We start from the raw sequence: 15,113 nt of genomic DNA, 5'->3' as shown, positions 1-15,113 counted from the left end.
GAGGCCCTTTAGCTACTTAGGACCCAATAGCATATTCTCGCTTCTTATAAAGCTATGAAATTTGGCAATCTGCCGGAATCATCTAGGGACACTAGATGACTAATGAGTATTACATATTGAACACGTTTAGGTAATATATTCTCACGTAATGTCTTCATTACATAAACTTCTTCTAGCAGTCTCTTTACATAATCTTCATTTTCTGTCACGTTCATTACATAATTACTCCCATTACATAATATCAACTTGGTAGTATATTACATAATACAAAATTACATAAGTATGGATATTATTATGTAATACCACAGCTTGCCATCCCTTAGTTGATATAATTATCCAACGCAATGTGTGGACTGGAAATACTAAGTTAGCATGACTTGATACGGAGTCAAGTTCGTAGGTTCACTCACGCCAACGCAAGCACCATAGCGTGCTATGGTGTCAGGAAAGGGTGTAGTGCCGTTCGCATAGGGCCAAGGAGTACGGAGGCATTCCTCAGTTTGAGCTGGGTCGGGCTATGATATCAATTTGATAAGTATAGGTCGAAGATGGTTATATATACTCGGCAACTCACTTGTTGGCAAGACTGTATTATGCACTTGCAAGCACACTGGGGCCGGTTGAAGGGATCGATGATATATGGGTCGTCACCACCGATCAGAACGCATGTAGTATTCCTAGCTGCTTCGATCTGTAGCTCTTGAGATGGAGTAACGGGGCTGGAGAGGGCGCTTGTGGCTAATGCCAAGACGGTGAATATGGATCGTGCATACATCTTGAATGATAGTTAACTAATTTTTATCTTGATATGTACGATGGCCGATGCGAGAAGGGGGAAAACTCACAGGAAACTTGGGATGAGGTGGTTCCTAGGCTTTATTTATATATGCCTTACTAGGCAGTCATATCAGTGAAGCATCAGCTGTTGGTTACATGCCCACGTGTTGTATGCAATTTCTTATTCGGAATACCACCGAATGAAGTCTCTGCGGAAGTCGGAAATTAGTCTCGTATGCCCAGGCTTCGGCGTCCGTGCCACATTGTTACATTTAGCCGCGGCGTGTAAGCACCATATCGCAGATAGCTGAGTGCCTGTAAGGCTAGACATTTGAGCTTAACGGCTGCCTAAACTAGACCGACAAATATCGTTACCATCATGCACAATGTTACCTCAAAGTCCTACGATGCGCCCAGAACAGTGGCGCAGCCGTTTCCGAGGACTTATCTGATGTTTATCTTCGCGGTCCGCTAACCTTGATATCCAGCCTTAGAAAAGACAAGGCAAGATTTCTCTCAACAGACTCTATAAGTAGAATCGAATGCGACGATCATTTTTGTATACTAGAGTTTATAGTAATCATGTTGCCTTTTTACGCGCAAGTATAGGAAATTTTCGAATATCCTTGCACGGCACCCCTGCTTGGAGCTGACAGACTCTTGGCAAGAGAAATACGACTCATATGCTTTTGGGGGATTTGAAGATGGTATGTTACCTCAAAGAGATAACCCTGCGTGCCGACCCGAAAAGAGGTTATGTTGGGGTCGTTGAGTACAATAAAGATATAACCCTGCTTATATAATCAACACACAGGGGTAATGTATTAGGTAATCCACTAAGAATAGGGGCATCGCAAGCATTAAGATACCACGTCCGCAAGTGAGAATAATCACTCTCAGATAATACGCATGAGGACTACTTACAACCAGACATAGCCGCCAGATAGGTAGGCCCCAACATCATGATTGACTACCTGGGTATAGATAAGTCCGTTAACAAGCTCAAATGCGTATTGGTGGTCAAAGCTATTCTCAGGTAGGTATGATTTTGTGACCAGCACCTCGTTTCTGCGCTACACGGGTCAATTATTCCTTTGATGTCTTTCGCAATAAGAATCCATCATTCTGCAATTTCTGAAAGACTCCATTAGGATCATACTTGGCTGCCGTCTCCTGCAATTTTCGAACATTCGCCGCGCCATAGCTGCGCAACACGTCCTGAGATGAGTTCGCAAAATTCATCGCAAGGAAGTCGAGGTATAGGTCTTTCTCACGCGCGAGCTTCTCTACTCTTTGAGTCATAGTATTAATCGCCTGGGAGGCGGCTGCATCGTTACTGTCTTGAGGCCACTCGGTGGTAAATATTCACCCTATAATCATGAGTAAAGTCCTCCCAAAAACGTTACAGGTATGATAGGGAGGAATATGGTAGTGGCTGAGGTTACTTACAACATTGAGCAACTTTTTCCACCCCCATCGTGTTTCCTCCTTGGGCCTCGCCCGCTTGAGCGCCAGCCTTTGAAACAGGCTGGACAGTGAAGTGTAATGTGATATTCTTTGACAACTTGTTTGTTACATCGAGCCAAGCTTCATAGACTCCAAGATAAAGATCATATGAGACCTTAGTGGTGACGGTGCCGATTTTTCGTCTGTGTTACACGTATTATGTAAGCATATACTGCCTAGTTCGGGGACTCTATGAATTGACTCCTTACTTTTGCGGTTCTGTCGAGTGTGCCATAGCCTTCGCGAGGGACAAGAGTGTCCCATTCGTTGTTGGTGCGACGGCAGTGATTAGACTTGTCAGATCGAAAAAGGGGTCAAAGACCTTGGGTTTTTCATCCGGAGAGTCTGCGTATAGCATCCCGACCGCGACGAATCCAGCGTTGAAGTTGGTAAAAAGGCCTATTTTCGGGTCCGCCTCCATAGCCTCTTGTACCTTGACAGTTGCGCGGATGATATTCGGGTAGTCGGATGGGTTATACAGGTTGATTGTAGATTGAACCTTGATTAAGGGGTGCACTGCAAGATCGAACTTCGTGACAATTCCTATTCAATAATCAGCAATGGATTCAGTTAGCTGGAAGCAGCTTCTACGCGGAGACGGAGTTAGGGAATGGAAAAAGTTGATTCGTACCGAAATTTGAACCACCGCCCTTGAGAGCGCGATACAACTCCTTGTTATCCTGTACATTAGCAGTGATGATAGAAGAATCTGCTAGTACGACCTTCATCATGAGAACGATTAGAACTAACTATCCTTGACGTTCTTACGGGAAGTTTACCTCGAGGCCTCTGACACCGTCTGCTCCTGTGCCATGGATGTTAGGGAAGGCTGGAAGGCCACCTTGAATATGTTAGTGCCCGGGTAAAGATCAAGACACCTAGGAGTTCTTCGATTACCTCCCAATAAGAATCCAGCTAGGCCGACAAGCGTGTCCCGCCCTCCAATTGCTGAGAGCCCATTGTCCTCCAAGTAGGAGTAAACATCGCCCCAAGAAGATCCTGCTCCTACATGCAAGGCGCCTTTCTCCTTGTCAAGTGACAGCGAGTTTAGCTGTCGCAGATCAATCACGATGCCGGCGCCGTCAACACTACTAAAGCCGGAGTTAGGGTTATGTCCGCCGGTGCGTATGGCAAACTTCGACCCCGTCTTGACAATGACGGCGAGTATTTCGGCAACCTCTTGGGCACTGCTTGGCTGGATATAGGCCGCGGCGGGAGCCCAACACGTTTGGACCTTGAGTAGGGAATTAGTACACAGTATTAGATAGCCCACGTCCTCGCGTCGAAACTATTTACGTACCATGGATAATCTCTTTGGGTTTCGTATTCCGATGTCTTATCAGGGGTTATAACACGCCCAGAGAAAGCAGACTTGAGCAAGTCAACTACCGCAGTAGCACGAGCCTTGCTATCTTGTTCAGAAGACATGACAAAGAACTTGCCGTTAATCGTTTTGGTTTGTGAAAGATGTGCCTGCTCGGGTGGTTAGGAGGGAAACTGGGGGGGCTTCTACAAGAAATACATGGCCTTTTAAAGTCAACCGTTGAGTGGTTGTGGTTCCTTGTCCCGATTACGTACGTCGCCTAGCCATAATCCGATTCAACTCTATAGATCACCGCGTATAAGCCAATAGTCGTAAACTACTAGCAATAGGATTCTGTTGGGTTTCAGACCATAGCCCCGGATAAGTCAGAGGACATCTTGTAGGTGCTAGTCAACTAATCCCTTATACACATACACGATTTGTAAGCTGGGAAGCAAGTTGGCAGGATACATGGAAGTTAGGGCAATCGATGGATTCAGAGTCTTGGTGTGGACATCATTTTCAGCTTGTCCAACGTGCAGGGGGGATAGTGGGCCACAGTTACGGCGTAACCATGGGCTGCATGGTGACACAAAAAGGCCTATAGAATGCAAGAATTAATAGCACTGAATCATTGATTAACCAATATCAACCAGGATATACAGAGCTCCATTTCGGGTTGATCCCGTAGTGTCCTTTTATCGGGAGTGAGAGAGCCGTGTAAGCGGTATAAACCCGGTCAAAGGCTTCGGTCTGGTTGTGTATCAATCCAAGTCTTTTTCGTTTGCTCTTATCGCTGGCCGCGAGCCGTCACGCAGAATGGGATTAATACTCCCAAACCGCGAGCTCTCGAACAATTTCGAAGATAATCTACGACTTTACCATCCATGGACTTTCGCACGGGAGCCCTGCATAAATCAGGCAATTTAAATTCCTCCTGCGAACTCATTTTGATTTTGATTTTGATTTTGCTGGAGCCAATTGGGAAGAATTAGTTGTTAGAAGTGAAAGTAGAGAGAATGGAGGGAAGAAAAAAGAAAGGAATCGAGGTTATTGAGATGATCACATTATGTATCACCTCATAGTAATTCTGGTGAGAAGATACATCCTTGGCTCCCATCGTCATTGAACCCCCCAAAGGCGGGGCATATTCCCGCTATGCACGGACCATTTCCGCTCTAGATAGTGGCTGCTACGAATTTTAATTTCTACTAAGAACGGAACGGCTTCGAAATACTTCACAATATGAAACTCTAATAACTTCAAGAAAGGAAACAACTTGCTATTATTGCTTTAGCTTATAATACCAAGGCATTATGCATACCAATATGCAGATGTTTCGATGGTGAAACACCCACTCTAAAGGTCATCACTACAAGACCAAGAAGCTCCGACAATCCGGGATAGCATCAATAAATCGACAAGATGCAGTCACCACGCGTTATACTCCGCCGCATCCTTCTCCTTCGTCCCTCGAAATCCCCTTCCGCACCTCGTCCATTCACAAGGAATGCAAACTTCGCATCTCGAGGACGACCCCAAATCCCATTCCTATCCGTTCCGCTAGCGAGAAATCACCAGTTCCGATATTTAACGACCGAGAGGAAACGATGGTTGGCATATGAGTTTTACCTCGGACTTAAGTACACTGTATACGTTTGGGCAATTGTCGGCTTTTCTGTAGCCGGCTACTGGAGTATACAACAAGAGTGGCTTGAAAGGAAATATCCAACGCCGCACGAGTGGGGGTTCATAACCCGGTTACGCTTTAGACTTGCGAAATGGGCTCCCGATCGAACAGACCTACCTCAAACAGATTGGGTCCTCGCCGGGAACTATGCCAAGAATATTCTTGAAAGATTGGGGGATGAGAAAATTGAGGGTGCTGGGCTAGTGCAAGATAAAACTGAAGGAGGCAAGATATCTGGGTACGACATCACAGCAAAGAGTGAACCATGGAGGAGGGGTTATTACGAGGCTCTGATGTTATGCGCGAAAGTAGCGGAACACCTCGACGACCACGTCGTAGAAAAAGTACGGCACGTCGTATTTCCAGCCGACCAAGTTCAAGGACCCTCGAATCCCAACCCGAAGCCCATATCCCACGGTTCACCGAGCGCTCCCCACGAGAACGACTGCGAGCGAGCCTATGAGGCTCCCGAAACATTCTATCAAAAGATACTAGCGACAACGGGTTTCACGCCGAAGCAGAAGATGGACGCCGCGCTAGAATACGCATCATGGCTCGACTACAAGGGCCAAACCGATGCTGCCGAACTCACATACGAATGGGCACTCGCCTTAGCCACCGAAAGCTCCCTACCATCTCCCCCTCCATACGACCCGCAATCCTATATACTCCAAGACGCCGCATCTCCTCCCTCCACAAACATCCTCAACGCCCTAACCGCCCTCGCCACACACAAAGCGCGCACCAGCGACATATCCAGCGCCCTCCCGATCCTAATATCCGTCCTCCGCGCCCGTCGCTCCCTCCCACAACCGCAATCCGCAACAAAACCCCTCTACACCGAAGTCGACGAAACACAATCCACATCCCCATGGACATTCCAAAACATCTTGGGCGTAACAAAACGACTCCTCACCCCACCAGCCTACCCCCCACCCCCAGACGATGGCAGCGCCCCACCTCTCCGCGACGCCGGTGAACTATGCGAAGAAGCCGGATTAAACCTGTACATCGGAGAAATCATCTACGCCTCCGCATCTACCAATAATAGCCATAGCACCCGCGAAGACGGTCTAGCATGGACACGCGAAGCCGTCGACTTAGCAGAAGAACAATTACATAAACTAACCACCAGCGATACCGCCGCTGCGAACATACCTGCTGCGAAGAAGACGTGTAAAGAATGTCTAAGCAGCGGCCTGGATAACTGGCGCGCTATGGTTGCGCGGCTCGCGCGGGAGGAAAGAGAGAAGAAGCAGGAATCCGCTAGTGCTTCGACGGGAAGTTGGTTTGGAGGATTCTGGGGAGATGGGAAGACTGAGAGTACTACTACTATTACGGCTGCTACGAACGGGGGACGATGGACTGCGGAAGAAAATGTGGTGAAGGAGAGGACGAGACGAGCGATGGAGATCATTGAAGAGATGGAGGTACCTAAGGCCGGGCTTGGGTCGTTGTTCCAAGCTTAAGGTGAGAGTGTATTATATAAATCATACTCGCCCCGCTAATGTATATCGCTCGTTCAAGGAGAACGGGCTTGCTTCCAGAAAAATATGGAAGAGTAGGCTATTCGACAATCTAAACACTTGTCGGCAGAATAGGATATATGTAAAATGTTAAGTCACAGAATGCGATTAATGTGATCACGACGTTATACTAGCAGATTATATCATGAACATTTCAAAGTCAACGTCAATTGCACTACCGGCTAATTTCTACCTGAGGTGTAGCTGTGGCCCTTTGTGCATGGGTATCAGGGAAGCCAAATGGCTATCATGAAGATAACAAATCGCAAATGAAAACACCGCAACAGATCCAGCTTAACCTAGTCCTTCTCATCACCCTGTTCATCCTCGCCATCCTTCGTGTTGCCATTCAATGAGCCAGGACGTTCCACGAGAATTAAACCAGGTTTCTCTCCATTGGCCTCTCCAACTTCCTCCTTCTCTTCGGGCTCGTCCTTAGCCTCTGCGTCCTCAACCTCATTCTTTTCGCCACTTTCGTTGTTCTGCTCCTGACCCCAATCCTGATCATTATCAAAGTGGGGGTCAGCGAAGACGACGTTGAACGACGGGTTCACGTAGTCTTGGCCCTCGGGCGTTAGAGCAACCTCTTGGAGCCATTCCAGGACAACATCACGACTGGTGATGAGGGTTCGTTCGGTGTAGTGTGGCTCACCACTACTAAACATAGGACAGCCCATTTGTGTGAAACTTCGGGTGTTAGGGTTACCATCCGGACCTGAGAGAACCGTACCGACTTGCTCAACCGAGATTGCGTAGGCGCGGGTTTTCTAGAAAATAGGAATTATGTTAGCCAAAGTAGCAAAAAACGGGCAGCGATGAGGAAAGGCAATGGGGAAGATAATGACTAGAAACTCACGTTTCTAAGGAATGTGCTTATAAACTCCTGATTGCCTAACTCCCAGAGTGGTAGCAAGCCTCCAACGAGCGCAAGACAGTTGATACGCTTCTTCCAGATATTCCACACGGGTGCCAGGTCCAAGTACTGCTCGACGATATCTGCACCGTCGCCCACACCCAAGACATCAATACCCGCTTTGTCACTCGCGAAATGCGGGATGATTTTGTCAAAGATGTAATGTACATGCTTATGTGCGTCCTCATTACCAGGGACCTTGTTCTTAGACGAAATAGTGTGACCATTGTGCACAGCGCTTTGCATGGGCGCAGCATCAAAGGCGCTGCGAGTGAGAGTGCGTTTCTCCTGGGGCGACCACATGAATTCGCCCATGTTAGCGAGGATAATACCGGGCGGACGCGAGTCTGTCGCTGAAGCACGCTGCTTCTGGAGGCCATGGACAACGGATAGGATAGATCCTACAGTTATGCCACCGGGACCGCCGATTGTTCGATGCGCAAGCGCGCCCAGGTCTTGAACAGTTTCGCCAAAGATGACGACAACGCGCGAGGCGCTAAGAATGTTGGGACTGATAAAAATAGGGACATGCGGCTTGCTTGTGTCCCCTTGTGAGCCAACAGGCAAAATAATCTTATGCATTCTTAGGGCTTCTAGACGGTCGAAGATGATTTTCTGAACAGCCTCTATAGATACTTGCATTAGTTCTACCCCTTCCCTATAGATGTGTTGGTCTACTCACGGTTCATAGCGTAGCGCTGACGGTCGTTCCATCGCATGTTACGAGTTAGGAAGTACTTGTAGTAGTTTTCCGGGTTCTCGATGGATCGAATTTCGTCAATGTCGTTAACGAAGTAGCTATACAGGAAGTCTATCAGTGAAGCTCTTCGTATCGGGGCAATGAAAGGAGAAAGGATATAATATGACCTACCCAAGGCCTTCCAAATCGCTCGGGAACTGAGGATCAGCGGGCAGACCCGACCACTTGCGGCGAAACATCTTGGAACACGGCGTGTTACAGGATGTATGTAGAAAGGTTGTCCTGGCGAGGAAAAAGGTAGAGTCGCGCGATGGCAAGAATCAATTGATCGTACTAGACCCAGGCTCAAAGATCAATGATGTGAATCCTTAAAAGTTGGTCAGGTCTGAATGCCTCAAGACTCGCCGATCTTTGAGTAAAAAGTAATTGGGGTTGAGAAAGAAGAGATTACGGCGAGCAAACAGAATAATGGAAGGTGGCCGTTTGTGAGAAATGGTGAGGGAAACCGCATTCAATCGCCGATTTCCAACTCATACACCAGACAACCGCCGTTCGTACCTACCTCAGAAATTCAAGACATGCATTCTAAAACTTAAATTTCCCTTCCTTGTGCTTAAAGGAGGAGTAATCTGCCCCGCCATAATTCCCTAATAAATAAAACCAGAAAGAGCTATTCACATAACGATAAGACTCTCGAGTCCGAAATCGGTGTAGTAGTCGCGATCATAAAATAGGGGTCTCGTTCAAGTTGTGAGGTCCTAATACAATAATATACATCCATTGCGCCGCGAATATCTATCGTGATTCGATATAGCGTGTCCGTATATCATACAACCTCCTCTTGCTGCCATATTCATTCTACCAGCTAGCTTTGCGCACACCTGGGAGGTTACCTGCTAGAGCTTGCATTCTGAAGTTATACTGTACCAATACTTAATATTAATCTATAACTATAAGAACTTTTTCGAGAGTAGAACTTACTCTTGAGAGCTTGAAATCACGGAATATACCTCTCCCCTTGCCACCTAAAATACATCGCCCTCGGATTTGTGTGGGTCGGGTATAGCAGTGCATTTGTGTCAATTGTAGCTGGGCTTCGGCTCGAGTTCGCGGGGGAAGAGTGGTATTTCGGATGATATATCGGAGAGCTTGTCTATGTTGTTCGCAATTGATGTTAGAAATGATACATCGGAGGAAAGCAATTTTGGTTATCTGCACACCTTTCAGGCTCGAATTGAGCGAAGGCCTTTCGCTTGGAGTGATCTCGGATTGTCTTTATATTGACATAACAGCCAATATCTAGCTTTTTGGCCCGAAACATCGACATCTTGGCGGTGTTGGTCGAATCTGGTCGTCGATGTCGTGAATTAATTCAAGATTGAAAGTTTTGGAGTTGCTGCAGTTTCTGCAATTCGCGCGCCAGCTGGCAAACAGTTGAGAAGAATCTATTCAGGTGGTCGATTTCTTGGCGGTTACGTAGATAGGAATAGCGGGTCAAAAGCTCCGAGGGCCCCATATTTCCAGGGGACCGTTGTACCCAGCACGTCAGCCGCGTAGCCTCAAAATCAAAAAACCTTATGGATCATCTATGACGTCGACTTCTTCACTGAAAGCAGCTCTCAAGAGCAAAATTACATAGAGCAGCATGTTGTACTACCTTAAATCGTGATGTACCCAGCCGATCCATCTTGATAAGGAAGTTTTAGACGCCAAATGACGTAGGTGAGAGAAACAGACACATGTACGTAGAAGATGTAAATCTATTATAAAGGCTCAATCAAGTTACGAATTACTTAACTTTCTTAATCATATTCGCCCATATTCCACGAAATACTCTAAATCGCCCCTATTAAACATTTTCTTACTCCAATCTCGCACATTTTATACTAAATCTATTCAGCATGTCTGGTTACTCTAGCGTCGGTCAGAGCTCCGTGTACGAGAGTGGTGACCAGAGAAACCTCAAGGACTCGGAAATTCCCGGTCGTCCCCGATATGAAGAAGGCGTTGAGCACTCACACCAACCCAACGACTCCAGTCAGTATTTATATCATACCAGATGATTCTAATGAGAAATTTGATCTAACTCCAATCGCAGAGGACGAACGAAGCATCGCAAACCGACTAGCCAATGAGGAGCGCAAACTAAACCGAGAAGAACAAGACGACCCGGAGACTCGCGCTTCCAAGAAAGACCCAACATTACCCGTAAGTCAAGGTTGACTGCTACAATTCAATTTCAGCAGCTAACCATCATCGTCATAGGCAAAGCTACACGGCAATGAGCCATCGAAAGGCGCGAAGATTGACGCAGATCTACAAGCTGAAGAGGAAGAATTCTTGAAGCAAAAAGGCAAAAAATAAATACCATCTATTTATATCTATAGCCTCTCGGTGCTAAGTACGGGTTTAGCCATAAGATGCTCGCAACAATAGCGGCCACGAATGAATAATAAAAGGCTACAAATTTCTAAGTTACTCTATGATATAGGATCCATCGTGAGAATGGTAATAATATGTGCCCGCTAAATGTAAACCCACAGCACAGTCTTTACAACTTTGCCCCATTAGCTCTCCTCTTCTCCCTTTCCCTGTCCTTCAAGAGTCGCCTTAAAATCTTTCCGCTCGGACTCTTGGGTACGGCGTCGATAAATTCAATTCCACCCTTCAGCCATTTATATCTAGCTTTGTGCTCTTCAACCCACTTATAAATATCCCGCGAAACTTCTTCGTCTGATTTCGATGCTGCCGAAGCAGACTTGACGACGAATGCCTTCGGTACCTCTCCCGACCCCTCGTCCGGCACAGGGATGACTGTGCAGTCGTTGACATGAGGGTGGCTGAGGAGGTGAGCTTCTAATTCGGCTGGTGCAACCTGGTGACCCTGTGATCCTTGTCAATATCTCTAGCGTAACGTGTGTAGAAAAGCATAAATGAAATGGAAGATGCCTTACCTTAACTTTGATCAATTCTTTTAAGCGATCAACAACAGCGAAATGCTCATACCCAGATGGAGCTTTCCGAACCACCGCAACATCTCCAGTTCGCATCCAGCGGCCATCGTGGTCCCAGACATAAGCTTCAGAAGTCGCCTTCTCGTTGTTCAGGTACCCAAGAGTCACAGAAGGAGACTGGACCCAAAGTTCACCACGCTCTTCGTACCCAGTGATTTCCTTCCCGTCCTCGTTTATCAGCTTGGCCCGGCACCCAGGTGCAAGAGACCCTGAAGAGCCCACTAGGACATCGTTCTCGCCTGTGCTGAGGACTACTGTGCTAGTCTCCGTCATGCCGTAACCCTGACCGACCTGTAAGAATGGAAATGCTTTCACCATATCCTCGTGCGTCTCGGCGCCGAGTGGTGCAGCTCCTGTGTAGACGTATCGGAGGCTTTTCAGGTTGTATTTTGCGCATAGATCCGGATTTCGCAACAACTGTATGACGATAGGAGGGACCTAGAAAAGGATGCAATTAGTACATAGCGAACTAATCGGAACCATGGGAGACGAACAATATGCATAACCTGGATCTTAAACCTTTGGATGGTTTCCAGTAAAGTCTTCAGCTCGAATTTAGGCAAAACGATCACTTCGTCTCCTCGGTATGTACCAGCTTGTACGACTACCACCAGCCCATAGATATGACTGAATGGTAACAGGCCAAGTTGGACCTGCGTCTCGACACCTTTAGCTCTTCGTCCTGGATCCTCGTGCCATCGGATTTGCATCATGTTCGCAATCACATTTCGGTGAGCGATCATAACAGCTTTCTAATCAATTGAGTTAGCATCTATTCCACCTTATTAACGTAGCGGAGCGAACTAACCGGAAGACCTGAAGTGCCGCTGGAATAGCACAAGTATGCAACCTGCCGCGCACCTTGTCCCTTCGACCAAACCAATGGTTCTAACTCCGGTAGCGATCGGCCCTCCTCGATAAGATCGTCGAGTGTCTTGAATGGAACGGCGTTAAATTGACCGGGCAATCGCAGTATGAAAATTTTGTTCTCTGGTATGTTGCATGCTTTCGCTGCTTTCAGAGCTGTCTCTAATAGCGGGATACACGTGAATAACGCCTTGGCACCGGATGATCTAAGTTGGTGTTCTAGCTCTTGTGCTGAGTACATGGCGTTGGCGGGTGTCACAATGCCTGACAATCGGTGTACTGCGAAGGTCGACATAGAGTAGTCAATCTAAAAAGTCAGTAAGAATTAGAATTTCACAAGTATTTTCGCTAGAGCTCATGGAAGTCTTACTGAATTGAAGGAATAAACTCCGACCACTTTATCCCAGTGCGTCTCCTCATTTGGCCTCCAACCCATGCGCTTTGCTAATGCTCTAGCTAGTAGCTGGAATCGCTCAGCCATCTCGGTACTCGTGTACGTCTTCCCCGTAACGCCGCATGTGAAGGGATTCCGCGACCTTGAGAGCGGTTGTCTGCCATATTTCTCATTGCTCCAAAATTCATGAATGGGGATAGAATCAGGTGGGTCTGTGAATGCCCTCGTAAGCACTGTTGCTCTTTCTTACAATGGGAGAGAGGATATGGTAAAACTTACCGAAAGGCAACTCAGGCACCCAAGCAGGCGGGGTAAACACCATTTTCGCAATTATTTACTCCTAGTCGGTAGCTGGAATGTACAAGTGCTTCTATGGTATCCGACAGGTTGGGTAAGTCTACAAATAACAAACTGAGAGAAAGAAGGGAAAAACGACACAACTATAACACGAGCTGTCACGAACAAAGGGTTCCAGTTAAGAGTATTTACAAAGGAAGCTGACGTCGAAAAAGAAAAGAAACTCGGTCTCTATCTAACCCGGCCAATGTCGGCGGCGGTTACAACGGGCTAGGAGTGCGACCTTAGATGCCGAACAATTGACCTTTAAGGTATAGCTCACCTCGTCGTAATCGAGCTAGGCCGCCCTAGACCCCACCTCTCCGCAGAACCCCTGCTTCCTAACTCCCTTGCAATGCCACTCAAGCATCTCCTAGTGGGGAAATAATCGATTCGTTTCGCCGGGGATAGAATAGGTTCCCTGACTCCATGCCGTGGGTATACGATCATGTACATCTAAGTATACAGTTAGCAGATTCGTAGGCTATTGGAGATACGATCAGATCCTTTCAGCTTGCCTGGTTCTGTTAGATTTCTCATCGCGCATTGCAGATCTATCGACTATTTAAAGAGACCCTCTTACAAATACGTACGTACCTAGGTAATCCATTATGAGCAGATAACGATCACGTCTTTCACAATACGTTGTACAATGGCCCGATGTAGGACCTCGGGCTCATTCGGTTGGGGGAATACCTAGGTAGAAGTACCCACACTTTACCGAAAAGGCCATGGCCCCAGAAAAACCCGCAAACCGCTAGGATTGGAGGGACGATGTTCTTGGCGATACCAGCCACTATCTATGAGCCACCACCACCGCCACGATATCCACCCGCCTCTACATTCCTAATCTGGAATTCGACTACATCCGATCAGAGCCTCACTTCTAAGTAGAACATAAAACATGAGTATGCTTGTAATTCATTCGCATTCATAACTCAATCCATCATGCAAGTTACAGGAGATCTAATCTAAGTCCATTGCTCCGGACCCGCACGCCTCGGATATGTCCATTCCCCGGACTCTCCGCATTAACCTCTCCTCGTCTCCTTCCTCCTCTTCCCCCCCTTCTCCCCCTCCCTCCTCCTCCTCCTCTTCGTCCTCTTCCTCATCGTCCGAGGGCAGCGACATCGCGCTGTTGAAGTAAGTCCCCATGATGAGGAAGTTGGACTCGTGGTGCTGCTTGAGCAGCTGGGCGAACTCGTGTACGGCCCGGGCCAAGGCCCCGTACTGGTGCTTGTACCTGTCGTACGGGTAGGCCTCGTCGTACTTCTCGTGGGCGATGATTAGGGCGACCACGAGCTCGTAAATGGCGTGACTGGTGAGGTCACTGTCCCTGATCCAGGGGATTTCCCTTCGCACCAGTCCCCAGTACTCGCCGGGGGTTGTGTCGGCGATCTTCTCCGGGTCTTGCTTCATGGCCGCGATGGCCGGCTCGAAGATCGAGGTTAGAGCCTGATCGACTAGGCTCTTGTTTAGGTCCCTGGTGAATGCACGGATGTGCTCTTTCACTTTCGCCGAGTCGACGCCGGAGAGCTTCGCTCGGCACTTCTTGTCCGCCAGGTCGAAGCCGACCCTCGGGATGAGCTCTCGCAGGCGCTTTGCTTTGGCCTGGTGTCGCTGGGGTTTCTTTCCGTCCTGGCGTCTTCGAGGCATATTGGGTGGTTGGTTTTGAATTGACGAGGACCTAAATGCGTAAGAAGGAAATGAGGAGGGAGAAGTGAGAAGTGGGAGGCTGTAGAATTGAATGCGAATTGCGTAATAGAAGGAATGTATAGGTACAGTAACTCTGGCGTGGGAGAATTGAATGCGGGCTGCAAAAGAAGTGGGAAGATGCACAAGTTCTGGTGGGATTCAATTGAGTGCGAGCTTATATTAGAAGTGGAAAAGATTGGAAATTTCAATTCAGCAGAAATGAATTTGAATTGTGCGAAAAACCCTAGGCAAATGTTGCATGGGAAGGTGCGAACCACATGTACCAGAGTACGGATGAAATTGGCAGGGGCGAGAGAATTGATCGAATTTGAAGGTACGATGAAGGTAATGGGCAGGCGCGGTAGTAACTGGCAGGTACGAGGCAGGTACCA

At 47.6% G+C, this 15,113-nt stretch overlaps 8 protein-coding genes across 8 annotated transcripts; 2 read left to right on the top strand and 6 right to left on the bottom strand.

The window, feature by feature from the left end:
• Positions 1-332: 332 nt before the first annotated feature.
• On the bottom strand, positions 333-775 carry F4822DRAFT_425553 (uncharacterized protein; the record flags this gene model as incomplete). The annotated part of the gene is made up of 3 exons (XM_051460351.1): positions 333-353; positions 411-515; positions 575-775. The coding sequence occupies 3 exons, from the start codon at positions 773-775 to the stop codon at positions 333-335; spliced, it is 327 nt and encodes a 108-aa protein (XP_051318117.1).
• A 1,088-nt stretch (positions 776-1,863) lies between these two features.
• On the bottom strand, positions 1,864-4,227 carry F4822DRAFT_441357 (uncharacterized protein; the record flags this gene model as incomplete). Its single annotated transcript, XM_051462855.1, has 7 exons — positions 3,580-4,227; positions 3,181-3,517; positions 3,063-3,124; positions 2,915-3,005; positions 2,493-2,826; positions 2,227-2,426; positions 1,864-2,117 (listed from the first exon to the last, which is right to left on the bottom strand). Exons 1-7 carry the CDS (start codon positions 3,709-3,711, stop codon positions 1,864-1,866), a joined length of 1,410 nt encoding a protein of 469 aa, XP_051318116.1. The 5' UTR covers positions 3,712-4,227.
• Positions 4,228-4,786: 559 nt separating this feature from the next.
• F4822DRAFT_126099 (uncharacterized protein) lies at positions 4,787-6,923 on the top strand. Its single transcript, XM_051452636.1, has one exon. It carries the CDS (start codon positions 5,012-5,014, stop codon positions 6,743-6,745), a length of 1,734 nt encoding a protein of 577 aa, XP_051318115.1. The 5' UTR covers positions 4,787-5,011; the 3' UTR covers positions 6,746-6,923.
• Positions 6,924-9,008, bottom strand: F4822DRAFT_126129 (Arb2 domain-containing protein). Its single transcript, XM_051452638.1, has 4 exons — positions 8,587-9,008; positions 8,398-8,513; positions 7,659-8,341; positions 6,924-7,569 (listed from the first exon to the last, which is right to left on the bottom strand). The coding sequence occupies exons 1-4, from the start codon at positions 8,652-8,654 to the stop codon at positions 7,102-7,104; spliced, it is 1,335 nt and encodes a 444-aa protein (XP_051318114.1). The 5' UTR covers positions 8,655-9,008; the 3' UTR covers positions 6,924-7,101.
• Positions 8,964-9,815, bottom strand: F4822DRAFT_126120 (uncharacterized protein). Its single transcript, XM_051452637.1, has 3 exons — positions 9,636-9,815; positions 9,397-9,568; positions 8,964-9,336 (listed from the first exon to the last, which is right to left on the bottom strand). Exons 1-3 carry the CDS (start codon positions 9,740-9,742, stop codon positions 9,274-9,276), a joined length of 342 nt encoding a protein of 113 aa, XP_051318113.1. The 5' UTR covers positions 9,743-9,815; the 3' UTR covers positions 8,964-9,273.
• A 501-nt stretch (positions 9,816-10,316) lies between these two features.
• On the top strand, positions 10,317-10,779 carry F4822DRAFT_425548 (uncharacterized protein; the record flags this gene model as incomplete). The annotated part of the gene is made up of 3 exons (XM_051460350.1): positions 10,317-10,452; positions 10,514-10,623; positions 10,681-10,779. 3 exons carry the CDS (start codon positions 10,317-10,319, stop codon positions 10,777-10,779), a joined length of 345 nt encoding a protein of 114 aa, XP_051318112.1.
• A 23-nt stretch (positions 10,780-10,802) lies between these two features.
• On the bottom strand, positions 10,803-13,158 carry F4822DRAFT_126011 (acetyl-CoA synthetase-like protein). The gene is made up of 6 exons (XM_051452634.1): positions 12,970-13,158; positions 12,667-12,902; positions 12,238-12,603; positions 11,924-12,181; positions 11,370-11,867; positions 10,803-11,299 (listed from the first exon to the last, which is right to left on the bottom strand). The coding sequence occupies exons 1-6, from the start codon at positions 13,010-13,012 to the stop codon at positions 10,967-10,969; spliced, it is 1,734 nt and encodes a 577-aa protein (XP_051318111.1). The 5' UTR covers positions 13,013-13,158; the 3' UTR covers positions 10,803-10,966.
• A 475-nt stretch (positions 13,159-13,633) lies between these two features.
• F4822DRAFT_126056 (uncharacterized protein) lies at positions 13,634-14,806 on the bottom strand. The gene has a single exon (XM_051452635.1). The coding sequence runs from the start codon at positions 14,680-14,682 to the stop codon at positions 13,993-13,995; it is 690 nt and encodes a 229-aa protein (XP_051318110.1). The 5' UTR covers positions 14,683-14,806; the 3' UTR covers positions 13,634-13,992.
• Between the last annotated feature and the right edge of the window lie 307 nt (positions 14,807-15,113).

This window comes from Hypoxylon trugodes (assembly GCF_022578975.1).
Source record: "Hypoxylon trugodes strain CBS 135444 unplaced genomic scaffold F4822scaffold_2, whole genome shotgun sequence".
NCBI classification, from domain to species: domain Eukaryota; kingdom Fungi; phylum Ascomycota; class Sordariomycetes; order Xylariales; family Hypoxylaceae; genus Hypoxylon; species Hypoxylon trugodes.
This window is presented reverse-complemented; position numbering and strand designations above follow the sequence as displayed.

Bases quoted from the DNA above. Each gene is read 5' to 3' on its own strand.
- F4822DRAFT_126099 (XM_051452636.1), top strand. From the start codon at position 5,012: ATGCAGTCACCACGCGTTATACTCCGCCGCATCCTTCTCCTTCGTCCC.
- F4822DRAFT_126129 (XM_051452638.1), bottom strand. From the start codon at position 8,654: ATGTTTCGCCGCAAGTGGTCGGGTCTGCCCGCTGATCCTCAGTTCCCG. The intron at 8,514-8,586 runs GTAGGTCATATT...CTTCCTGTATAG, and splicing joins AGCGATTTGGAAGGCCTTGG to CTACTTCGTTAACGACATTG. The intron at 8,342-8,397 runs GTGAGTAGACCA...AAGTATCTATAG, and splicing joins TCAGCGCTACGCTATGAACC to AGGCTGTTCAGAAAATCATC.
- F4822DRAFT_126120 (XM_051452637.1), bottom strand. From the start codon at position 9,742: ATGTCGATGTTTCGGGCCAAAAAGCTAGATATTGGCTGTTATGTCAAT. The intron at 9,569-9,635 runs GTGTGCAGATAA...CGAACAACATAG, and splicing joins GCTCAATTCGAGCCTGAAAG to ACAAGCTCTCCGATATATCA. The intron at 9,337-9,396 runs GTAAGTTCTACT...GTATTGGTACAG, and splicing joins GTGATTTCAAGCTCTCAAGA to TATAACTTCAGAATGCAAGC.
- F4822DRAFT_126011 (XM_051452634.1), bottom strand. From the start codon at position 13,012: ATGGTGTTTACCCCGCCTGCTTGGGTGCCTGAGTTGCCTTTCG. The intron at 12,182-12,237 runs GTTAGTTCGCTC...TCAATTGATTAG, and splicing joins GCGGCACTTCAGGTCTTCCG to AAAGCTGTTATGATCGCTCA. The intron at 11,300-11,369 runs GTAAGGCATCTT...CAAGGATCACAG, and splicing joins AAGAATTGATCAAAGTTAAG to GGTCACCAGGTTGCACCAGC.
- F4822DRAFT_126056 (XM_051452635.1), bottom strand. From the start codon at position 14,682: ATGCCTCGAAGACGCCAGGACGGAAAGAAACCCCAGCGACACCAGGCC.